The sequence below is a fragment of the Mesocricetus auratus genome, unplaced genomic scaffold (genome assembly GCF_017639785.1).
Source record: "Mesocricetus auratus isolate SY011 unplaced genomic scaffold, BCM_Maur_2.0 Super-Scaffold_100023, whole genome shotgun sequence".
NCBI classification, from domain to species: domain Eukaryota; kingdom Metazoa; phylum Chordata; class Mammalia; order Rodentia; family Cricetidae; genus Mesocricetus; species Mesocricetus auratus.
The window spans coordinates 20,727,620-20,753,868 of record NW_024429204.1 but is presented as its reverse complement, the minus strand read 5'-3'; the positions used below and the strand labels follow the sequence as shown (position 1 = coordinate 20,753,868).

The following is a 26,249-nucleotide window of genomic DNA, read 5'->3' as shown; positions in this document are numbered from 1 at the left end:
TTCTTAATTCTATTGTTGTCAGCAGTGGTGGTTCAGTGGGGTACACGTGTCATTTCTGGCTGTAGGAACTATTGCTTCCAGTAATTCAGGGTTAACAGTTTAAATTACGGGATAGATTGTACAGTATCCAGGCTTTATCTTATCTATCGAGAGGAGATAATTTGTGTGTGCCCATGCATATATCAATAATACATACACTTTGTCTACATGAACCGAGAGCTAAACACTGACCGTGATCAAATTCTCTCCACTTTTGTGTGTGTACTTTAATAGAATGCAAGGCTGGAAGACTTCCGACTGGAAACCAATGGATTTGTGTTCATGGCAAGGCGCCACTAAAACCACAGAGATGAGAAACAAATAATCTATGATAAAACTAAGAGGCTTGTAACCCAAACCATGGGAAATAAAGATGAAACAGATTATCCACAACTGGCAGATGGTTTTGCCCGAGGGGGGGGTGTGTGGCAGTAAAAAAGAACTAATTAAATACTACCCCACACCCAACCGTTACTCCATCGTTTGGCTGGGATACTGGTAGGGAACTGAACCAGAGGCTGGGGTAAGACAGGGAGCTTATGTTCTCTGTGAACTTTTGTAATTGTAAACATTTTTATTAGTTGAGGATTTCATGTGTTTTAATCATACTCACTCCCCAACCCTTCTCAGACCTTTGGCACGGAGAGCAGGCCGAGCAAGCTTCAAGGAGCAAGTCAGAAAGCAGCAGTACTCCATAACCCTCCATCAGCTCCTGCCTCGCAAGGCTTCCTTCCCTGACTTCCCTCAGTGATAGACAGCCTGTGTTGGCATAGCAGCCAGGACCACCAAGTCAGGGTGGGACTACCCACGGTGAGCTGGGCCTACCTACATCAATCACTAATTATAGAAATGTCCCCACAGGCTTGCCCAGAGGCCAATCTGGTGGGGGCATTTTCTCAACTGAGGTTCTCCTGCTCAAGGGAGAAAATGGCCTGGCCTGGCAATTTTCCTGCAAATCTGATATTAGGACAAAATTTAAGGGTTGAAAAGGTCCAGGAAAGTCAGGCTGACAAGCACAAGTGTATTTAATATTAACAATGGAAGTCTCAGAAAATTAGACACCACGGCAACTCGATCAACACCACAGTTTATTTGTAAACATGTTATTTGTGTCAATAATCAAATTGACAACACTTTATACAATTGCATTGTATAATATTAACATCATGACAGAAAACAATGCACTGTACTGAGTTACAGTTTTGGTACTTTAAAATCCTCGAATACAAAGTGTATTTGAAACACAGAACATAAAAATATGAATGTGAATGGCAGCAAAAACAGAACACCCAGTAAGAGAAATCACTTCCCTCAAACAAATACAAAACCATCTGGTTACATATTTTAAACAAGAAAGGCAGTGGCTCTTCCTAACGCTGCGACCGTTCCTCATGCGGCGGTGACCCCAACCACAACATTATTTTCGGTGCTCCTTCAGAACTGTAATGTTGCTGTTACGAATTGTAACATAAATGTCTGATATGCAGGGTATCTGATATGTGGCTTCTGTGAAGGGGTTGAGAACCACTGCTCTAAGACCCAAATGGGCCTAACTTTGTGACTGACACAAGCCGCACGGTTTCAGATGCATCTGTGCGGTGAGCCTGGCCCCTACTAACCTATGCCCTTTCTGATATTCATAGCTCTTTTTTTCTTGGTGTCTGCATGTTTGCTCGCAATGGGTCAAGCTACAGTAACAGTGAGGGAGAACAATGAGGACGGTGTATAGCCTAATGGAATTAAACATTTGCAGAGTAACTGGACACAACCTCTATCAAGTCTCTTTGGCAAAGAACAAAGTCTATTTTATTTTTTATTTTTAAGCAACTTAACAGAGGCATCTTGGCATGAGCTCACTAGTGGAACAGGCCTATTCATAAAGCAAAGCACAAACACTCGCACCCTAAGACGGGACATCAGCTGGGAGTCTGATGGCCCCACTCTGCCCATTCAAACAAGAAACCAGAGATGAAACGTGTCTTGTTAGCACTGTCCCTGAAGTTCATGACCGTGGTTAGACTCCATCTCTTCCTCAGTGTTTTGCAAAGGAATTATAGCAGCAAATCACTCCCATATGTTAATCTATAAACTCAGCAATAACTGGACTCACTGCTGTAACTACAACTGTCCAATTCTTTATTAGTGTACATGTCATTAGAGTTGGCGCTCGACTGCTAATACAAGGATAAATACCTACAGTTAACTCAAACAAAGCAAAATAAAATGAGATTAAAGAGCCCTGATCAAACGAAATACTTACAACCTTCAGTTGGAACTGTAAAAGTTACATATACACATAGCCAGTAGCACTAGGAATGTACAGTATCAGTTATTGGAAAAATTAATGAGTACTTCACAGTCATAGAAATCATTTTAATATTACTATGTACTTTTCCTTTACAGACAAACGTGACATACACACAGTTCCACCCTATACAAGACAAAGTAGAAAACTAAACATTACTGCATTTACCCCAAACACAGCACCAACTGTGCTACAGGTCACCTGGTCCAAAATACTCAATTCTACAGACAGGCCATGGTATTAAATGCATGGCCACTAGAACGGTTTCAAGAAAGGCATATACTTCCAGAAGTTTGTTAAATACACACATATCAGTTGTATAAGTAACAAAAGCCATCAGCAAGACTGTCAAGCTCAGCCATTTTCAAACAGTCAAAGCCTGACCTGTTAGCTCGGGTTAGCTTCACACTAGCAAGTAACTGCCCTCTGAGGGGAGCTCAACTAACACTGCGCAATCCCCCAAGGAAGGTGACCGGAAACATCTGTTTGGTTCCAAATATTCTGACATCTGAGATTCTGAAAGAAGTAACTCCTGAAGAAGCACGAGACCAGACGGTGCTCTCCGCCCCACTGTCCCCTGAGCTGTGTGCAGAATCGCCTTGCATGGAGCTAAGTTCAAAGACAGCCCCGATGCTGCTACTGTGCAGCTCCCGACCACAACCCTTGCTTTGAAATCCAAGTCAGCTGTCCTAACAGTGCATTGGTAAAGCTACAAGACAAAGTGAGACATGCGACAGCCTCAACTGCAAGTGGAAAATAAAGTCTATTGTTCCATAAAGACTCTATGAAAATATAAAGCCCAAAGTTGAGTGACAACAGAAGTCGACATACAAACATCATTTAAAAATAGAACGTTTTCCATGAGATGTCAATGAATAGTCAGTTAAGACCTCATGAGTCAAGGTTAAGTTTCCACAACTCTGCTGACTGTCATTCCCCCAATCATGTTCACCTGACATACATAATTTACAGACATCCACAGGAACCCTTAATGCCCTGGGAGACCTCTCACTCTGGCTGCTCGCCACTTTCTAACGTGACTACCTGTTGGAGGCAGCGTTCCTTCTCCTCCTGTGATCCCCTTAGTGTAGATAACAAAATATAAAATTAAACCAGGTTATGTCTGAGAAACTAACATATAAAACTCCCACCTCAATATTCATAGTGACTGCTTACACACCTAACAGTCATCTAAAGCCTATAAAGTATATCCTTAGTTCTATAAAAGAAACGCAGATTGTCTCAAGGTACAAACGCAGCGCTGGGCAGTAAGATGTACACCAGCACGGCTTCGGAAAGCGGGGCACACTCCGAGCGCTGCCTACGGTGCAGCACGACCGCGCCGCAGCAGCAGGTGCTCTTGGTGGCTGACACTGTAAAGCCAACGTCAAGAAAGGAAAAGGCAGAACGTGTGAGCAGGAAACGGTGTAATGGAATTATTGCAGGTGGAGATTAGCAATGAGAAGGGAGGAGGGCGAGCGTCCACTCCACTCTGACAAGACGCCGTCTTTGAACACTAGGTTTTTGGCAGGAAGTGGAACTCCCGTATCAGCGCAGGACGACTGGGACAGCACACTGGGAAAGCTGGGTTCCGTGTGAAGATCCGGAGTTGAAGCACCTTCCTGAAAGGCCAAGGAATAAGAGCACTAGTTCTCATTCCTGAAAACACACGGACCCATAACCAGAGAACGTTCATAGCATGTAAGGTCCTACAGCGATATGTGCAAAAATGCATTAGAGTAAGTGCTCTTCATGAAACCAGCAGAGACGGTCTACGGGATAAAACATTAGCTCTCAGCAACTGGAGAGTCAACAGAAACAGTCACCACTCCACACCTAACAGCCGCACGCAGGCTTCTCAGATGAACCGGCCTGACCGGGATCCCAGACATCCCAGTGTCTGAGTGCGGTTCCAGAGTGTCTTCCCTGCACCGCACACTTCCCGCACCCGACACCCGCTCCTTCCCTTCCCCAGCCCCCACTCTTTCCCAGCCTCCTCTGCCTAAACAGGAAGCATGAGGCTCTGTCTTGACTCTCCTACCCACCCTCGCTGTTCCTCTAAGCCTGCCTTCAGAGCACACCCCGTCGGCTCAGCACTGAGCACGGAGGCTTTCAGGGCGACCCGTTACGGCACTTCCCGTGGCTGTGGTTGCTGGCATGACAGCACACGTGCAAGCTAGGACTGCAGGCACACCACGTGTCCTCGGAGAAGGGAGCTCAGCACAGCCGTCCTCCTCGGGCGGTTTCTAGGGCAGCTGACGACCCGCCTCAAGCCTGTGCCTCCCACACTAACAGACTCTCCTTCAGCAGGAGACACATCCCGCAACGTAGAGTCAGGCCTATTGGGCTCAGTGAGCCCTGGACCGAACAAGGAGGCCAGGCCTCGTCTAGAAGGCCAGCTCAGGGACGTGTGCAAGTCACTTAACGTGTTGGATGGCGCTGATTACAGACCTCGCTCCTGGGGAAGACTCAAATCAAACAAAAAGAAAGCCTTCTACATATTACAAAACTCGACACAATACTATTTGCATGTTTTGGGTTTGTTACCTGGAATGAGTGGACAAAGTTAAGGACTTGCAGAGAGAGTTTTCTACTGGAATGTAAGAGGCTTTGAAGGCTGCAAAAAAAAAAGGGAAAGATATTTTTAACTAAATACAATGGTAAAAAGTAAACTCTTACAAGTTAAATTTTATCATTTCAAATTATGTATGAGTATGCAACATAATAAAACAAAAATCTTTAATTAATTGCAATGCTTTGTATCAAAACTTTCTACCTGTTTTAATAGGGGCTAATCGTATATAAAGAGGAGGTCACTTTGAAACATAAAAATCTAAGTTTATATGGCGGTCTGCATAAGAATGGCTTCCACAGGCTCACATATCTGAATGCTTAGTCACCAGGAGTGGCATTATTTGAAAGGATTAGAAGGATTAAGATGTGCGGCCGTGTAGAAGTGTGTCAATGGGGTTGGGCTTTGAGGTTTCTAAAGTCCATGCCAGGCCCAGGTGCGGAGCCCCAGCCTCTGCCTGCCTGCCTGTAGCTCTCCACTGCTTTTCCAGCACTATGGCCTGCTACCATGCTCCCTGCTGCAATGATACTGGGCTAAGCTTCTGAAACTCCATGCAAGCCCCCAGTTACATGCTTTCCTTTATTAGAGTTGCCATGGTCATGGGTCTCTTCACAGCAATAGAACAGAGACTAAGACAGAAGCTACTAACAGGGAGCGGGGCATTGCCGTGATGGGTCTGACCATGCTGTTTGGCAGCAGAATGTGGACTTTGGGACTTGGGATTAGGAAAGCAGTTGACACCTTTAAGCAGGACTTATTATGGTTCCCATACTAGTGGGAACATGGAAGAAGACATTGGTGCTAGGTACAATGTAAATTAAGACTTCCTGGCTCAAAAGGTTTCAGAGGGGAAAGTTGCCTAGAGACCATTCTTGTGATATTTTGAAGAAAAAAGAATACAGCTTTTTCTGCTTGTTCTAAAATTTTTCTTGAGGCTAAATTGAAATTTCAGATTCACAGCACTGACAGGGGATTTCAGACGGCCTAGTCTTGACCGTGTCGTGTGGTTATTAGTAACAACTCTACAGATCTGTAACGAAAGGGAGCGGACTGAACAAAGAGAAACAACGTACAGTGTGAGGAGAAAGGAGCACCAGGAAGTGACTGGAGCCAAGCCCAGTGCTCAAGGAGACAAACGGTTTAAAGAAAAGCCTGACGATGAATGGAATAGAGGGAGTGGGGACCTCAGGGCAAGACCCCACCCAGTTAAGCTTCTAACTTATGAAAATGACTTTTGTGATGTAATTGAACACGGGCAACTTGCAACTCATCAACAGCAGAACTTGACACTTCAGCCACGCTCTGGATTTAGTCTTGTGGGATACCAGACCTGCTATGGAACAGAGAAGTGTGTTGTAGTCAACAAAGACGAGAGCAGTTGGAGGTCCAAAGAGTGCTTTGACATCAGACATGGTGATACATCTACATTGTGGGGTTTGCCCCGGTGGTTTTCGGTCTTGCTTTGGTCCAGTGTTTTCTCATTACTACTCTTTCCACTCACCTTGGACTGGTAATATATATTCTGTGCCATTGTATGACAGAAGTATGTGATTTGCTTTTGGATATTACAGGGTTATGGCTAAGGAACTCCCATGAGTCTTAGAGATTTTGAGCTTTTAAACAATGTTGAGACTGTGGTTAAACCGTGGGGGCTTCTGAGGATAAACGGACTGCATTTTGCATTATGCTGTGGGTACAAGCCTGTGGGGGCCAGAGAGTGGAGTGTGCTGGTCTTAGTAAGAGTGGTCCCCACTGTACCTAGCTTAGTCACCAGGGAGTGGCATTATTTGTGTAAGAACAAGGTCCAAGAATGAAGTCTCAGTCCAAGGAGTCATGCAAACAGAATTCTGAGTACTGCTTATGAGAAAATTCCAAGAAAACAAACAAAAGTCATGTGACCTCTGTTTCTTCCTGGAATGCAGCTATGGAAATACATCTACTGCAGCAGATCATTCATTCCAGCTGGCCAGTGCATCTGTTCCTGTGTCACTATAGCAACGCGTTTCTGCCACATGCAGCTTGTCCCTGTGATGGTGCACAGCTTAAACTCACGACAACTCCCTTGCGACTCTTCTTAGCCGTCTGATGCTGAGTGGACTACTGCATGAGCCCTGCAGCCACCTCAGCTTTCGGCCCTGTCCGCCCAGGTCCCCACCGATTAGAGTGGGAAGCAATTCGGAAGGATTAGAAGGGCCAGGAGCTGTGGTCTTGTTGGAGAAAGTCTGTCACTGGGGGGGGGGTGCAGCTCCAACTACTTCTCCAGCTCTGTGGCTGCGACCATGCTGCCTACCACAAGGACCATGAACTCGGCCTCTGAACTGTAAGCAAGGCCCCAATTAAACGTTTTCCTTTACAAGAGTTGATGTGGTCATGGTGTCTCTTCACAGCAAATAGAACAGTGACCAAGACAGAAGCAGGAAGCAGGGTTTATATAACCAAAACTGAAGTTATTTTCCCCCAAAAGATCTATTTAAACTGTTAATACATATGAACATCAAATAAAACAAGCCAATCAAATAAAACAAGCCAATAAAAGTATCTGCCACATTTACCACAACCCACCCATACATAAATTTCCAGATATGTTAATTAGTATAAATTATAGTGACAATCTTTGAAGTTTCATAGTACTTACACTTTTTAAAAAATGGTTGTGTTGGGAATATCTCTATCTATCTATCTATCTATCTCTATATATCTATACACACACACATACACACACACACTGCCTTCTGATTACTCTCTACCCACAATCTCGCTCATTTCCTTCCCATGGTATTTCATATGTGGTCTACTTCTTCAACTTTCCCTGGACCTTCAGAGCATCCCTGTTGCTATAAATCTGGTCAAAACCATGACAGAAGAAAGCATAGGCCTTAGAGAAGAGTGAATACTGCCGAGCAAACTGACAGTGTCAAGATGCTCTTTATATTTAAGCTTAGGCCCACACTCATATGTTCCACCAGCCTTAAAATCACAGGAGCTTCATTCCCAGGAACAGTAGCACATGCCAAGATTCGTGGCTGCGGTGAGTGCAGAGAGTAAGCAATGGACAGAGCTCAGTCCCAAGATAGCACTTATACTCTAGTACTTATACTTTCTTATACTTTTATTCTTACATGCTGTTTCAGAGAATGTTTGTTGACATTAACAGTTGAACACTCTTTTCTAGCTAACCTTCATTAAGTCAGCTGATTTAAGTCTATCTGTTGGCCAGCTTTGTTATTCTTAGCTTCTACAAAGGGGACTCTGTGGCTATCTTTCTTCCAAACCACCCCTTGTAACAACAAGGCTCAGTGACTCTTTCCTGCATTTCCTCTGAGCAGCCACTCCCTAAGGATTAGAGCTGCCATGAGGTAAACCTGCTTGTCATCTGTGAAAAGCAAAACGTACATTTCCAAAAATATATAAGATGGGAAAATATTTTTAAGTCACCAGAATTCTAACAAGCTAGTTGGAGTAGCTGTGGCCTTGTTGAAGGAAGTGTGTCACGGTGGGGGAGGGCTTCGAGGTCTCCTATGCTCAAGCTCCACCCAGTGGGGCAGACCAGTTCCTGTTAGCTGCATATAAAGATGCAGACTCGCAACTCCTTCTCCGGCACCATGGCTGCCTGCACACCTCACGGCCCACCAAGATGAAGATGGACTCTGAACTGTGAACCAGCCCCAGCTACATTTCCTTTGTGAGAGCTATCACAGTCAGTGTCTCTTCCCAGAAACAGGAACCCTAAGACAACGTGTGGGTTTACAGAGACATACAGAGAGCAACACTGAAGACAGCCTAAAAACTGAGATGAAGGTCACAAGCCCTTACCTCTCTCTGCTGCAAAGGCCATGCGTAGCTATTTTCTGACACACTTTCCGGTTTAGTTCAGAACTGAACAAAGGAATTCCAAAACACAGCTCAAGAGGAACCCAATCTTCTTCCGCTGTGGCCCCTGAAAAGACACACACAGCTTGAAACTCTGTACGAGCAGCAAGGTCTTCCGCACTGAGCCCCTCGAGCCCTCCCACCCTCGTGGCACCCACTAACTAGTGAGTTCACGCAGGGATGGACTTAAACGGGGTCATCAATCTCTGAGTGGAAGAGCATGTCTTTTGGTTATGGACGTATGTCTGGAGAAAAGACACACAGCTTCTCATTAAATGTCCCAGATAATCATTTGCTCAAAAGGGGTATAAGAGGGCATCTGCAAGATGATAACATGAATCGAGTATTTGTCACACAAATAATGATACCAAGGTCATTATTCTCAGTTATAACTTCATATTATTTCAATTATTCTAAGTGCATGAACATGTTTCTTAGAGGAATCATATAAACTCAAAAATCCACTAAAACAATAAGACAACATGCAAATAGCTGAACAGTAAAGTTAAGGCCCAGAAAGGAATCTAACAAAGCTGTAAAAGATTTTTCAACATCTTACCGGAATTTTGTTTTATTGCCGAATCTGAAGTTGCTTCCTCAATGACCATTTCAAATGACTCTGTACTCCCATTTACATCTGAACCAGACGCCAAATCAGGCTCGCCTGATAATTTAAAGGATATAAAACACTATGAGGATTCTAGTGCCCAGCAGAAATCATCAATAAGTCTTAGCACAAAGAGGACTTTGGGAAACATGATGACAGAAAAATCAATTATCAAACAATAAAAAAGTAAAATTAAAAGGAGCAAAGGAAGTATTGCTAAGGGCAGTCCAAGATACAACAGCTCTCCACAGTCAGCCACAAAGCTATCGAAAGCTGTGGCCAAGTGTTATCATACTACACATCTAAGACATTTACTCTTTCTCCCTTCTCACCAAATGAGTTAAAAATGGGAAGCAGGTTAAGAGGTGCCTGTGGCTTAAGCAGTAGACATCTGACAAATATCTAGAGACCGGTTTGTGAACGTGAAAAGGATGCGACTGATACCCACCAATACTAAGTATCTTACCGTGTGCATAAAATTTCACAAGGTCAAAATCAAACCATGACCAAAACCAAAAGTCCAAAGCCATGAAGCAGAGCACAAGTTCAGATGTCCATCATTCCTAAAGTCATCCCCATGTCCATGGAAACATGTACGGCAGTCTGAGTAGTCTTTAAAATTCTTTCCTGAACCCCTTATCTTCCAGCAAGAGATCCCTAGTCACCGTCTGTAGGCATCTATTCACCAACAATGCCTTTCTTTTGGCTAAAGTGAGCTACCCTATTTCCTGCTTTCTAACCCCCCCAAAAAGAACAGCCATCACCTTTTGACTAACTTCTCACTTTCAAAGCTCAGTTCAAACTCTACCTTCTGTAAGACACATTCCCCGTGGCTCTCAGGTTAAGACAGCCTCTCTGTCTCCCATGCACACTCCAGGAAGTCCCGTCTCCTCTCAGCCTTTAACTCTGTAGTCAGGAAGACTCATTTGTCTTCCCTACTGAGGTTTTACTCTTAGGACTAAAATTGGACTTAAAAAATTAAATGCTTCCAGGACCTGAAACAGTTAGCTGCTGTTTAAACGTCTGTGGAATAAATGACGTATCCCTGAAACTCACAGGGAGTCAACGCAATCCACTAGCTAACTGTGGACCAGAGTTTCTTGGGATTTCAAACCGCAAGGATCATGAACTACAGTCAACCAGTGAGTCACTCGACACTCGCAGACTCAGAGGATCAGAGCTGGCACCGTGGCAAGCAAAGCTATAAACCCACCTCCACGTCAGACGGAAGCCACTGCTAAGCAAGCGCTGACTGCTGTGGGCGGTCTAGAGACAGCGGAGGGGAAGCTACACTGGAAACGGTGTGCCTGTGCTTTGGGTACCAAGATCCAGACTAAAGGGAGAACTAAAAGAGAAGGGCTGGAGGGATAGGAAGCGAGCCCGGTTCAGATTCACAAGAAAAACGCCACCTCTTAGGATCTGACCCACACTACTCACAATTGCCTCTAACTCCAGTTCCCCAGGAACCAACACCCTGTTCTGGCTTCCCCAGGCACCCAGCTACAGTGTACACATACATGTGCACATAAAGTAAAAAGCTTATTGTTAAAAAGAGAGGAGGGGAAAGAAATGCATGTGAGGAGTCATTTCCAAACTTATTCATAGGATCTGTAAATCAGTGAGTCTATTTTGCAAATGTTTTAAGTCAGCACGCCTACTGCTAACGTCACTGAAAGTCTATGAACACAGACGCAATGGTAAAAGGCTGGGCCAACGGCAGTTCCATATCCCACCCAAGGTGGCATTGTCCCTTCATGAAAACCACTGAGTAACTCAAAATTTCCACCCAGGTTTGCTGTGGTTTACACACAACAACCGACTGGACTCAAACTCGGCTGTTTTAACCAGAGAGCCTATTGGCGACTCACCTCGCTCATCAGACGCGTCACTGAGCTTTCTACTTGCGAGCTGGCTGGAAGCATTCAGCATGGTGACATAGCCACAGAAGTGCTGCAAGTCCACTTTGTCCCTCAAGAGCTGCAGTGCTCTGTGGACACCCGCGCTGGCACGGGGAAACGCTGGGGACACACATTAGTGAAGCTTTAACATACAGCACAACGCCAAAGACTAATGTGCACTTGACAGTTTTGAACTGCTTTTGCATACTAAGAGAGACTGACTCCAATGGAGAAATGTAAGAAGACAGCTCTTCTCTATAAATAATCCCCACACGCTCCCATTCATGCATTCTTGTAAAGTGAAAGAAAGGTCCTGATGTCAGGATCGCGCATCTTCAAAGCAAGCATTTTGTCCTCAGAATTTAGAAAGAACCGGAGGTTAGGGAGCAACGTCATTTGTACGCACGAAAGCACACACGGAACCAAGTGCACACACATCACAAACTGTGCCTTGAGTACTCTAAAAAGGAATGTGTGTTACTCTCTCTAAGCCAACAATAAGGAAATGGCTAAAAGGCCCCACAGACAGACAGTCTTCCACCTAGAAAAATACGCACGTACTCTCTGTCATCTCCAAAGCACATGACACTGTTTCAAAGGTTCTAACAGGCTGTCTAACAGTTCACTGGCAGAAAGTCACACAACCGCAAACTACCTTCTGCCATCTCTTTTAACAGCAAAGTGGTAAAAACACAGAGTTTAATTAAAGAACTCACTTCCTGTCATTTTCCACCAATGATTAAGTCAAATGGATAGAATTCAGAAGGTACCTCCTTGTAGCTCTGCTTCATCAAACGGAAACGGTATATGGACAGTTTCTCCTACCCCATGCAAACCGTGTCCCTACAGATAGAAAGAAATCAGTGGAAAGGTGTGTGAGAAACCAGCATTTGCAGTAACTGAAGACAATACATAAAGTTGTGCCACGTCATGGCACATTCCACAATGATACCCATCAAAATGTCTTTGACAATTCTGCATCTCTTTCCAGCAAGGAAACTTACACGTTTATTAACCTCTTGGACAGTATTTTCCCAACTGAACATATGAAGGAGAAAGAAACAGGAAGGCTGACTAGTAGGTAAAGCAGACAGGTCTGAGTCAAGTGAGGACTGAGGGAGCTCTGAGAAAAAAGGAGGCGAAGAATCTAACTGGGACGCAGCACTCAGACTCCTACACAGAGAGGATGTGCTCTAACATCTACAGCTGCTAACAGCTACATTTACCGGAAGCCACCAAAATGCCTTATGGCAGAGATCTGGTTAATAAATTACAGTATGCACTTTCAGTTCAGCTGCAAAAAAGAAAGAATTCTGGATTCTCAGTTGGATATCTAATCAGCAAACAAAGAAGCACGGGGAACATCGAGCTTGCATCCGCAGGCAGCTGCAGCTGCAGCGGATCGTCTTACTTGAAAGACAAGGATTGGCCACTAGCTGGAGAAGATTAAAAGCAGAGTGACTTTGCCTCTGTGCATCTTTGTCTCCCAACTGTGGGAATGCACTAGAGACTTGAAGCGTCTGAGACTCATTCCCTCTGTAGGGGCAGTTTGCCCCATCTCCAGAACCATGGATGAGTTACTTCTTTCTGAGTTGTTGGTTAATGGAGTCCCATAGACCCCCAAGCATAACGAGCTACTGCCAACGCTCTTGGTTACGCTCCAGAAACGGGCAGTGAGACCGTAGCGCTGAAGGCACCACCTGCTTGCATCACAGCGCACTGAGAAAGCAAGGGGGTGCAGACCGAGGGGCTCCAGTGCTCCCTTCACGGTGAAGAGCGCTCTGCGCCACAACACCCTCTAGGTCATAGATCCTAGACCCTAGGAGAGAACTACTGTTCTATTAATGAGTATTAGTATTAAAACCACTCCTAATGACGTAATGCAGTATCCACAGACAGATCAATGCGTCTCCCAACCCGCATCAGAGCGACACTCTTGAAGGAGACGGCAATTAACACGGAGACTCTCAGTGTGAGAATCAAGACTTTGGATTGCTCAGCCCTAAGTGGGACGTAATATTACACCCCTCCCTTCAAGGTTCAGGAATCTATGTAAAAAGGGGTTGGTAGGAGCTCGAGGTGGTAGATGACTTCAAAAAAATAGTGTTTTCCTTACACAACAGGACAATTGCACATATGAAGTCACAACAACTGTGACAGTATACAAGACACCTAATCAAACTCCAGGAAGACAAAAGTCCTAGCATGAAGGAAGGTAAGTGGACATGAAGCCCCTAGGCAAGGAGCTACTGGCATTGCCTTTCTGCGAAGGGAGAGAGTTAGTGTATGGCAGTGTGTTACCACACTCCAGAGCAGGCCACTCCTGGGGGAGTTAGTGCATGGCAGTGTGTTACCACACTCCAGAGCAGGCCACTCCTGGGGGAGTTAGTGCATGGCAGTCCTGACCACACTCCAGAGCAGGCCACTCCTGGGGGAGTTAGTGCATGGCAGTGCTGACCACACTCCAGAGCAGGCCACTCCTGGGGGAGTTAGTGTATGACACTGTGCTGACCACACTCCAGAGCAGGCCACTCCTGGGGGAGTTAGTGTATGACACTGTGCTGACTACACTCCAGAGCAGGCCACTCCTGGGGGAGTTAGTGCATGGCAGTGCTGACCACACTCCAGAGCAGGCCACTCCTGGGGGAGTTAGTGTATGACACTGTGCTGACCACACTCCAGAGCAGGCCACTCCTGGGGGAGTTAGTGTATGACACTGTGCTGACCACACTCCAGAGCAGGCCACTCCTGGGGGAGTTAGTGCATGACAGTGCTGACCACACTCCAGAGCAGGCCACTCCTGGGGGAGTTAGTGTGCTGACCACACTCCAGAGCAGGCCACTCCTGGGAGAGTTAGTGTGTTACCACACTCCAGAGCAGGCCACTCCTGGGGGAGTTAGTGTGTTACCACACTCCAGAGCAGGCCACTCCTGGGGGAGTTAGTGTATGACAGTGTGTTACCACACTCCAGAGCAGGCCACTCCTGGGGGAGTTAGTGCATGACAGTGCTGACACACTCCAGAGCAGGCCATACCTGGGGGTGGTGGGAAACACAAACTGAACTCAGTGCGTTTGATGGAAACAGAAAGAGTAAGAGAATGAGAACGAGAGAGGATGACTAAAAGTTGGGTGGGTAGGGAGGCAGGATGGATCTAAGAGAAGGTGCGAGAGGTAAATATGTTCAAAACTATGAGACTCTCAAGAATAAAAATGTGATTTAAAAACCTCATCCCCTCACATTACAAACTGTTCATCCACCACATTCAATTAGTCTTCATTTCAATTTGTCTCAATTTTTTTCTTTAGTTCCTAGAGTTTACAGTAATATAAGAACAATAAACACGGATCATTCAATTTTATGGTCATATATATCCAGTATTATTATAATGGAGAATTTAAGTAAATATTAAGGATATATACATTTTTTACCCTTAAAGGAGACCTGTTACTTAAACTCAAGAAATACTGACGTAGTTGGGAGTAGCATTGTGTTTAGTTTTAATTTCCAACTTGACACAACACACAGTCACCTAGGAAAAAGGGAGTCTCCGTTGTCGTGAGTGCTAACTGACAGAGGCAGGTCCAGCCCACTGTGCATGTCTGGCGGAGTAAGAAAGTCTGTGAGCATAAGGCTGTGAGTGAGTCAGTACTCAGGGCTCCTCTATGGTTCCTGCTGTTGTTCTTGTCCTGACTCCTCCCTCAATGATGGACCCTGACTGACAAGTGTAACCCAGAGAAACTCTTACCGCCCCCAGTGGCTTTGGTCAGTGTGCCTTATCACAGTAACAGGAAGGTACACTAGGTCAGATGTACGCCTGTAATCCCAGCATTTGGAAGGCAAAGAGGCTCACATCACCTAAGCTATGTAAGTGAGACCCAAAAAAATACATGACACCCAAAGGAAGGGGGCCCTGAGTGGGCAGGAGAGGGAAAGTCTACAGAGAGGAAGGGGGTAGGGCTGGCATCTCCAAGAAATGGCACTCAATATGCAGTCACTAAGTATGAAATCACACTCATTTAGACAGTCCATAATGTATTTCTGACAGATGTCTCAGATATTCCAGATATTTATGATTTAATGCGAAACTAGAAAGTTGTGAATAAAACTGTAGCTTCGTGACATTTTCTATCAGCAGCCTGACAGGAACTAGGGGACAAACTTGTGAGCATGCCGATGAGGACGGACATGGATGAGGTTAAGGGAGGCGGGAAATCCAATCCCATGACAACACGCACTCCTACTACGCACAATGTGATCAGCCTCCGTTCCTGCTATTTCATCCCTCTCTGTGACGGGTTTCCCTTTCGCCATGAGCCATCACGAGAGGTACCTTGTTACGGCCAAGAAGAAAGTGACAAGCCCATCTTTTCCTAGTCACACTGTATGATACCAGTACACAAGCGACACAACACCCATTATGTGCCCTGACTTATTTATCACCTATTACGTGTAGAAGGGACCTTGGCAATCATCCTCACTTCACAGGCAAAGTGAGTGGTGACTCACGACAGTCACAAAGAGGAAGCAATGCCCACCGCTGCCTCACCGCCTCACCACACACGACATCCTCACAGCCTGCCCTGTGTCAGGCACAGTGCAGAGCAACTTACGCCATTATCCATCTCAGCCAACGCCTTCAACAACCTGAGAAAGACGGGTTTCTATTGTCTCCAACTGACAGCTGAGACTCTGGACTTCAAAGAGGTCATTTACCTTGTCTGAGAAGCCATCAGTAGTGGAACCAAGACGTGCAACTGGGCAGTGTCACTGAAGCCCATGCCCAGCACACCTCAGCAAGACGTGCAACTGGACAGTGTCACTGAAGCCCATGTCCAGGACACCTCAGCAAGACGTGCAACTGGGCAGTGTCACTGAAGCCCATGTCCAGGACACCTCAGCAAGACGTGCAACTGGACAGTGTCACTGAAGCCCATGTCCAGGACACCTGAGTGTTTGTCACCTCCCATACTACCCCTACCACACGTGTTTCCTGACGAATTTCATCTTCTCAGGATTCAACTCCCACCCACATGCTGAGTCTGACACCTCAGTCATCTCTCTCCTGCAGTCTCTCATGTGACTTCAGAACATTTTCAATTGCCTGATCCCCCAACACGTCCAGAATCCAGGACATCGTGGGCCGTACATATATATGTCCAGAACAAGCTATGCAAATGTAGACAGTAATGTTATTTTGGTGTGGGAAGAATGGGGGAGGGGCTAGAGGGAACAGAGGGAAAGACAGATGATCAGAACAGGGCTCATTTCTGAGCAGATAAAAACGTTGTAAAGTTGAGTTGGTGACAGCTTCACAAATCTGTCCATAAACTAACATTCACTGAATTGTACAATTTAAACTGCTTAACCACACCACATGAATTACAGATCAGGACGCTATTTTTAGAAACGAAAGACTGTTGCACAGTTAACAATGAGGCTCTGAGTAAAGAATGAGTCCAAGTTCAGCATGCACTCTGCTCTATTCCTCCCACAAATGGCGCTGCAAACCCCAGGCCTCACAGCTCAACAAATGTCACCTGACTCAATTAATTCAGCTGCTCGCGGACGGCGTGGTAGACGCGACAAGAATCTGAACTTGCTGTGTTGCAAACGAGACAAAACCTACCTGAATTAGCACTGCGGAGTGTGTTAAAGCATCATTCAGCATCGTGAGCACATTTGACGTAGGAACTACCCCAGGGTCATGGCCCCAAGAGGTTATAAGTAGCCGATCATAACCCTAATGGAAAGATGAATAGCACAGGAAATGGTACTTTAAAAGAAGGGAAATTAAGAAGATGATATAATACTGACCAGAAATTCCTATTTTCCCTTAAAACAGTTCACAGGGCTTGCCCAACATGCATGAGGCCCTGGGTTCAACCCTCAACAGAGCAGAATGGAACACAAGAGAAAACTTCACACGCATACCTGGAATATATCTGGCAGTTTCCGAAGTCTCGTACCTTTGGACAATAAGAGAGATGGTGGTCCTTGCCCAGTGACATGGTAAATATACAATTTAAACCAGACAGAACTTACTTCTGGGATAGCTGGTCCAATATGCTATAACCAAAAAATATGTAAGATAAAGCTATAATACTTATCTAAAGAGTCACAAATGACCAAGTGTAATCTGCTAAGTAGCAAGTACTTCATCATGTTTTAATTATTATTATCCTTATGAAGATGAGTGCTAATTAATCCGTACATCAGTGCAGTGTTAAGAGACTGAAGTTTGCAGTGGCTGCCTAGGTCTGAGTCTGGGTTTCATCCCTCCAGCCGCATCACCTTAGCAAAGTCCCTGAAACTCCTCTGTGCCTCATTTGCTCCATCACAAAAGCACAAGGGAGTGGCTACTACGTGAAGATGCTGTGCGGATGCTTAAGCTAGTGCCATAAGCTCCACATTACAGCAGTAGTTTTCATCACCATCATCACCATCATCACCATCATCACCATCAACCACACGCTATTTTTGCAAAACAAAGACGATGTCCCTGTCCCTCCATCCATTTTCCCATGTGTGCAGACAGTTCATAGATCTGCACTGCGAGAATACACTGAGTTAAATAGGAGAGGGGTAAAGAATGATACAAAAGGCTGGTTAAAAGCAAACCTAGGGCCATCGCTCTTAACACAAGACCACAATTTTGGCATGGGGATGTGTGATCTGAGGCAACTAGAGCGCATAGGTAGCCAAAACAAAATGGTACCAGAGTCCCTTCCTCCCTTCTCTCAGGGAGCCCTGCACCCACACGCAGGAATCCAGGTAGGATGGACCACTGCACAGCAGTATAACCTCAACTCTGCAGATGTTACCAATGCACCTTCTTTGCTGAGAACATAAAGACATGTATCTCATTTATCCTTCGAAAGCAAAGACCAGTAGTCGTTCTAACGAGCTCTCCAGTTGACTACAAAGTTCTAGACTAAATCAGCTAAATCAGCATCACAATCCTACTTTTCTGAAATAGCTGATATTTTCTTATTTAAATTCACCCAAGCTTTCTTCCTGGAGCACTGAAAATGTTCTCATAAAACACTTCATATGAATACATTTTTAATCGGATGTGTCACCAGTCACTTAGTGACACACAAACTAAATATACCAATTACACTTCACAACTTGAATGTGACAGCATCTTACAATAGACAACTGATCCCTTTCCTTAATGAAGTAATCACACCCCCACCTGGAGCCTCCAAGTGAGTCCTTACCTGAGGGGTACAGCTGCTGACTGGCCGGATTTCATTGGTAAGGGGTGCCATGGAAACAAGCAGTGTGTAATTTTTGTTGAGAACTCTGCTGCAAGTCGCTGGGTCCAAACCAAGAAGGCTTTCACAGCGTAAGAGATCCAGGGGAAAGCCTAAGTCACAAGGAAGCACACGGAATACAGGCTTGACCATGTGAAACAGAAGATAAACTGATGACTAGCTTGAGACTTATTTTCTCCATTTATTGAAAATAGACTCCATTCCTACTCCTCCCAGTTCCTCCCTAACCCCCCTCCCATCCAGATCCACTCCCTTTCTGTCTCCCATTAGAAAAGAATGGCCTTCTAAGAGATAATAATAATAATAATAAAATGTAACAAGATAAAACAAAAAGCCCAAGAGAAGGCACAAGAATCAAAAGCCACTCGTTTGCACACTCAGGGATGCCACGGAAACACTAAACAGGAAGCCATAATGCGCGCACGCGTGCGCGCGCACACACACACGCACGCGCGCACACACACACACACACACACACACACACACACACACACACAGTCTCCAGGGCACACTCAAGACTGAAAGGAACTTGAGAGGATCAGTCAGCCACGTCCCCCTTCAAATAAGGACGCATCTAAACAAGTGTACAGCTTACTGAAAGAACCAAGATGCTCTGAACATAGCTAGCACCAGGACCCCAGTCTCTCACACACTGCCCAGAAAAAAAGTGGGCTCCTAGGAAACTGCCTACAGTATAGAGTAAGATTGTACTGCTTTGCTACAAAGTAAGGTATTATTGGGGGGGGGGTTATGGCACAAGGAGACAGAAACCAGTTTGCAGGTGAAATGAGAGCTACAGCACAGAAATAACCGAGTCAGTAATGACTGCAAATCACTGAAAACCTTGTTGGATACGGAGGGGACACTGGAGCAGGGGACATGACTAATCTGCAACCAATATAGTTGAGAAAGAGCCACAGTTGAGGCTAGATGTCAGGGAAACAGACAGAAGTATGCCTGCAAGATCTTCAAATGTGTCCCAGATCTCCTCTTGGTTGAGGAGAAACAAAATAGCCACAGCATGAAGAAATCGGGCGACACATTAACTGGGTGACCAAATCAGTATCACCAGCAAGAGGCAGAGAACAACACATGGGTCCAGACACCGAACCCTCAGGAAAACCGAGCATCACTCGGCCTAGCATCGCCTGGATCTGTCCCTGAAGAGGAAAGAAGGCCCTGTGAAGGCTGTCAACATTACCAACCAACCAGCGGGCTGGACACTGGTATAGAAGCTGCTGTAACACAACACCTGTATTTCCAATAAGCCCTCAGCAGCGGGCCAAGGCCATGGCTGACAAACAACTTATTCCCAAACTCTGTGTGGAAGGTCGTTCTCATTCTTGCCACTTTTCAGTAGAGCCCACTCTAAAGAGCCGAAGGTGTGTGACGTAGTGGCGGGGACAGCTGACCTGACAGGAGGGACAGTACCTGGTCTAACCAGGCAGACAGGAAGGCTGGAGTGCAGTGTCAGCAGGGATGCCCTCTACCAAGTGACACTGCCACAAGTCAGCAGGTGGCTTGGGAAGGGACAGGAGGGAGAAGACACTTATAAAAGCCAAAGAGATCCGTGCTGTATAGTGAGAAACTGTACAAAAGACCCGGATGAGAAAATCCCAACAAAAACCTCGGTCTTCATATTTAGGAAAGGTTTTGCTGGAAAGGATTGGGTGGCGCGGAGCACAGTTGCAATGGAGAGATTAGTGCAACAGTGGCCTGCGCTCCTGACAGGGTGGACATGCAGGGCACAAACAAACCAGGAGAGGAGTGGCGGGGAGACAGGGCACACAACAGCAGACTAGAGAATGCTGCACTGTAAGGTGTGGACCAGTGTGAACTTGAGTCTGGGATTGACAAAGAGGCCCACCAGGTTTGATTAACAAACACCTTGTTCTGACTGATCGGGTGGGAGGCAATGCAGCCAATCATTTACGAGGCCAAGAAAGAGAACTCAGATCTGTTCCGGCCTTGGCAGACACGAACAGAGGCGAAACAGGAATCTCATGTAAGCTGTGTGGGAAAAACATGGTCCTTAAGGTAAGCCATTTTCCAAAACACAAACGGACTAATGCACATTAGTGCAGGGACTATAAACCTGGAGCTCGCAGCAGCCAGGACACTTTCTAGGATTTTTATAACTCTGATTGCTCACCTATAAATGTATCTTTCCAAAGTGCTGGCTACCAAGTTACAAATGGTGGGTTTGTATCTAACTTACACTAATCACACGGAAAGATGCCTCTTTTTTTAGATTTTTTTTCATACAATATGTTCTGATTGCAGTTTGCCCTCTAACTCTGTACCCACCCAAATCTGCACCCCCCCCATCATATGTAAACAGGCATCTTAAAACATAGTAAGATAAAACAAACTGGAAGGGGATGAAACAAACTAAAAGAAAGAGCACAAGAAATACACAGACACAGAGAACACTTGCTGACTTTCCTACCATAACTGGGCTGGTCTGGCTGAGAAGTCTGAGCAACCAGATCTTTATTATGACGCAGAAAGAGGATCGTGTTCCTCAGAGTGAGCGCATGATCGAAGTACCGCTGGGCTTCTCCTTCACCGGTGCTCTGAACCTAAGCCAAGAGAAAACAGTTGTTAAGAAATACCACTCTCATGCCAGCCAATAGTCAGGTAACACATGTATACACTACAAAAACAAAACAAAAACCCCAACAACAACAAAAAAGCAACTCAAAAAATTGCTCAGGAAATGCTGAATTCCCTTAACCAATTTTGAACAAGTTCCTATGGTAGTTTGAATGTAATTGGCTCCCATAATCTCACAGGGAGTGGCCTACTAGGGGGTGTGGCTTTGTTGGAGTGGGTGTGCCTTGTTGGAGGAAGCGTGGGGACGAGCTTTGAAGTTTCCTATTCTCAAGGTATCATCGAGTGTGTCAGTCGACTGCTGTTGCCTGCAAGGCGCAGGGCTCTCAGCTCCTCCTCCAGCACATGTCTTCCTGCGCGCCACCATGCTCCCCGCCATGATGATAGCGGACTGAACCTCTCAACTGTAAGTGAGCCACCCCAGTTAACTTATAAGATTTGCTGTGGTCACGGTGTCTCTGCACAGAATTAGAAGTCCTAACTAAGACAGTTCCTAATGGACTACATCCATGAAATGATGTTTGGAAGGACACCAGGTATAACAATTTTAATACCTGAAAAAACTGCTAACTAGCACATTTTATAAGCTCTATGTCCCTGTATGATTCAAAGAGGGAAAAGTTCCATAGCCACTTCTACTTCATCCAAAAACGTTCAAGAGTAATCAGAGATCAGAACGTAAACGTACAGTGAAACAATAAAACAAGAACCAGCAACACATCTGGAAGAATAAGGGATAAAGATCGAAAAAGTGAAACCAATTGGTAAGTAGTATTTCTTAGTTTTTGCAGTAATGAATGCAAAAGTCCCACAGAATAGTAAAAAAAAAAATAACTGTGACATAAAGAAATGGTAAGATCACTACAAATTTTCTAAACAGAATATTTATTTAATATACAAAATGCATAACTAAATCACAAAGCCTACAGAACTATTAACCCAGGGACAGACCTGATAGCACAGAAGACAGAGGACAGAGGACAGAGGACAGACTAAGCCAGCAGAAAGGAGCACCAACTAAGAGCTCATGAGCCCGGGGTTAATCCCAGGGAAAGGGGCTAAAAGCAAATGCAGCTCAAGATGCTAACGGGGACAGTGACAGCAGACAGGAATGGGAGACTCGGACACTGCTCCAGACTGAAAACAACACCAACAAAACTTACATAAAACTGCTTCAGAGAATCCTTCAGGCAAACCAAATTTAAGAAAGGTTAGAAAAACTCATCTAAAGATATCACACATATAAAGATGTCTACCGCCATTCTCAACATATCAAATCATATTAGGAGTCAGTCACGTCACCTTACAACCCCAGAACGCATTCGCTCCTTCACTGTGCTGAAGTCTGAGCGCACCTCAGGATCAGATGGGCTAGGGACAGGAAGAGCAGGAATATCCACACACCCGTGACCGGGGTGGATGAGCAGAGCTGGCCCCACATGGATGCAGCAGGAAACCACAGCCACCCTGGCGCACTGACCAACCAGCAGGAAACCACGGCCACCTTGACGCACTGACCAACCAGCAGGAAACCACGGCCACACTGGCACACTGACCAACCAGCAGGAAAACCACGGCCTTGCAGCCCTGGCGCACTGACCTTCTCCAGTTCTACGAGGAAGCTGTCCAGGGACTCATCGGAGAGTTTGCCGACTTCAAACATGGTGACTGCGTGACTTTTCAAGTTCTGCAAAAAGACACACAATACCAAATAAAGCTCCCGTTTTTCCTCTGTACGCTAATAACACTTATTATGCTTTCTAATATATTTAAACTGAAAGATGGATACATGAGCACTGGTTCTTTCAACTACAGGAGCAGTCCTCACGGGGAGCTCTCACCGTTGGCTGCTTTCAGGAACAGCTCGAACTTAAAGACATTTTTACAATGCACCGCATTATTTCATCTCTCATCTCTACTGAAAACATCATCACACTGAAACAAGCATTGGACTTACCGGTGAAAGATTTCCCATCATTAAAAATGCAGTAAGAGTGGAGTCAAATAAAAATGCAATACGCTTTGTATACCCAGTGGACAGACTCAAACTGCTTACACTGGCTGTGTCAGCTGGAAAAAAAAAATAGAATACAAAATCAAGTCAATGAAAGTCTTTTTTCTCATCATCTGAAATAAGTGTTTTATCTGACAGCCAAACTTCATTAAATATAAGCAATATTGTAGTCTTAAGACATCCAAGTTCTTTGAGTCAGGGTCTCACTATCCAGTACAAACTGGCCTTGAACTCCAATCCTCCTGCATCCAGCTCCCCGGTACTAAGATTGTAAGTATGTACTAACATCAAATGAAGGGGAATGTTTTTTTTTTAAAATTTAAAAGTTATTAAAATTTCTGTTAGTGTCCTAATTAGTTTGTCAACTCGACACAAACCAGGAGCACTGGGAAAGGAGGAACCTCAATGGGGAAAACATCTCCATTAGACTAACAAGTCTGGGGGCATTTCCTTGATTAGTGATTACCCTTGGTAGCTGCTTCACGGAAGTCTAAAGGTAGCTGGACAGGAGCCTGGGGAGTAAACTAGAAAGCAGCATCCCTGCATAGTCTCCATTTGAATTCCTGCCTACAGATTCCTGCTTGAGTTTCTGTATTGGCTTGTTGTAGAATATTAATTTAACATGTGTTACATTTGTTTATGCTGTTGCACATGCATAAACATTGTTTTAATGATGCAAAGATGTGTTGTATTCCTTTATGATACATTTGTTTAACTCTGAAGCTGTGTTACTTTGCCTGTCTAAAATACCTGATTGGGCTAATAAAGAGCAGAACGGCCAATAGCAAGGCAGGAAAGGACGGGGGGCTGGCGGGCAGAGAGAATAAATACAAGGAACATCTGGGAAGAAGGGAGGAGTAAGAGCAGGAGGAGGACTCAAGGGGCAGCCACCCAGCTACACAGGAAGCCACGGAGTGAGAAGGAAAGAAAGAGAAACAGAAAAAGAGAAAGCTACGAGCCCAGAGGCAGAAGGTAGAAGGGACAATTTAAGAAAAGCTGGCTGAAACAAGCCAAGACAAGACCGGGTACTTATAAGAAAGAATAAGCCTCCATGTGTATTTATTCTGAAGCCCCCAAAAGAGTAACAGTAAAAAAAAAATCAACCACTACATTGGCTTCCCTTCTTGACGGGCTATAAGCTGTAAGCAGAAATAAACCCTTTCCTCCTCAAATTGCTTTTGATCATGGTATTTTATCAGTGCAACAGAAAAGCACAGTTCATTTCCTTGAAAACCAGAAATAAAAATTCTTGATTGCCAGATCAATACGTATGTGTCTTGGGTAACAGAGCAGCAGAAAGGCCACCCCAGGTTCCTACTACCCTCAACTTTAAACCCTGTGAGTCTCCCTTAGTCTGCACTTTCTCTTGAGCTGAAATGCCCTTGCCTCATTGGCCAGTGAACTCAGACATTCTAACCCACAGCCTCTTCCTTGTAGGGAAAGGAGTTTTGCTTTTTTTTTCCCCAGACCAAACACAATTGCTTGTTTTGGGAGCTATGCTCCCCCCTCCCCTTTCTCCCTCAACTTAGTTTCTAGAAGGCAAGTGCCACATTCTTATTTACATTACACCTTCAAGACTTAGCATAGTGTTCACAATGCTGGTAAGGCCTGGACTGCATAGAAAATGAGGAATCTAACACAGAGCTGTACAGGAAGGAGATGGAGCACAGACGGCAGGCCTACAGACGAACTCGGAGGTACCCTGAGTGGCTGCTAACCTGGATCTTCCTGACTGTTTGTGTCAGTGTCGGTAGCCGAAGACGCCTCTTGCACAGGACTCCTACTCTCCCCGCCATCCCATGACAAGAGCATCTTCTGTGGGTCTAAAGTGCTCCTATCAAGGCAGAACACATTCACTTGTTAAAAGTCACACATGACCCACATGAAAATCGCGACTGAAGCTGGTCCCTGTACCTAGGACAACCCACCAGAACACACGCCAATACACGTCTGTGAGCGAGAGCGGGGTGACTGCTCACACATGACAGTTAAAGCTAGAGCACAGGCTTCAGGGGACCCAGTTCTTCTAACTTACGTAGTTTACAAGACATCGTGTGCACTGTTTTCCTAAACAAAGTGTTCTCGGTTTTCATCAGATCATAAAGAAGGTCTGTCCCACCAAGATGACTGACTGAAACACTATCTACAGGGGTCACCTCAAGGGCATAGTGCACACTTAAACTCTCTGCATGTAAAAAGCCTTCTCAAAAGGAAGCTGTATCATACAGAATAAATGAATTACTTTAATCTGTTCACAGAGGGAACATTCTTCCATGATGAATGAAGTTGATCCAAGTTTATTACTTGTCCCTTCTTATGGGCAAAACCCAATCGGCAATACATTGAAACAGCATTCTGAAAGGAATGCAATGGAATTAGCATTACAACAGACATCAGAACATTTGTAGAGACAAATACCTTGCAAGAGACCTAGCCTCTGCTGATGTGCAAGGTTTCTGTACCTGACCTGCAGAGCAGGCTGGCCAGGACCGCCAGGCCCTAAGCCCCCTTCTAATGAGGCTGGAGGTGCAGCTGTAACTGAGTAGAAAGAGACCCGGGCTCCTTGCCTCCCCCACCCCTGCAACCACCCCTTTACCACGCACCCTTCCTCAAGCAAGATAGAAGTCAAATAGCGAGACCCACCCAGTACCCACACTGCAAACAAAAGGTAAGGAAAGAGTGGCCTACCTTCACCAGTGACAGGTCTATCTCGAGGACGTTTGCAAGCTAGGAAACAAAACTGAGAATTACGGTCCCGCTCCCAGAACTGCCAGCACAGCCTTTCAAAGATGCTCTTGCCACACTCACCTCTGCAACATTCGTGTGCTCGTCTATGGACACAAATATCTTATAGAGCAGAGTTTCAAAATAATCTCCTTGTACCCGATTCATTACGAAACCTTCCAGAGGAGGAACTGAAAACACAAAACAGACTTTTCTTAGCACTAGCTTTCATAAAACAACAGAGTATAACTCAGATGCCCATGCAGAGAGAGAAAAACCACTCTTACACACTTCATCCACTCCAAGCAACCTTTCCAAAGTTCCCAGTC

General features: G+C 45.3%; 1 protein-coding gene across 1 annotated transcript in view; it reads right to left on the bottom strand.

Annotated features, from left to right (window-relative positions):
* Positions 1 to 1,110: 1,110 nt before the first annotated feature.
* The window catches only part of Fam91a1 (family with sequence similarity 91 member A1), a 34,117-nt gene continuing 8,978 nt past the window's right edge, over positions 1,111 to 26,249 (bottom strand). Inside the window, exons 9-24 of the mRNA XM_040730312.1 lie at positions 26,005 to 26,111; positions 25,885 to 25,923; positions 25,439 to 25,551; positions 24,915 to 25,030; positions 23,140 to 23,252; positions 22,783 to 22,869; positions 21,019 to 21,151; positions 18,513 to 18,661; positions 17,224 to 17,358; positions 16,919 to 17,032; positions 12,062 to 12,134; positions 11,262 to 11,411; positions 9,346 to 9,450; positions 8,730 to 8,853; positions 4,892 to 4,961; positions 1,111 to 3,966 (exon numbers count right to left, since the gene is read on the bottom strand). Coding sequence (XP_040586246.1) covers positions 3,781 to 3,966; positions 4,892 to 4,961; positions 8,730 to 8,853; positions 9,346 to 9,450; positions 11,262 to 11,411; positions 12,062 to 12,134; positions 16,919 to 17,032; positions 17,224 to 17,358; positions 18,513 to 18,661; positions 21,019 to 21,151; positions 22,783 to 22,869; positions 23,140 to 23,252; positions 24,915 to 25,030; positions 25,439 to 25,551; positions 25,885 to 25,923; positions 26,005 to 26,111 — 1,814 coding nt within the window. The 3' untranslated portion in view covers positions 1,111 to 3,780. The remainder of the gene's footprint in view (positions 3,967 to 4,891; positions 4,962 to 8,729; positions 8,854 to 9,345; positions 9,451 to 11,261; positions 11,412 to 12,061; positions 12,135 to 16,918; positions 17,033 to 17,223; positions 17,359 to 18,512; positions 18,662 to 21,018; positions 21,152 to 22,782; positions 22,870 to 23,139; positions 23,253 to 24,914; positions 25,031 to 25,438; positions 25,552 to 25,884; positions 25,924 to 26,004; positions 26,112 to 26,249) is intronic.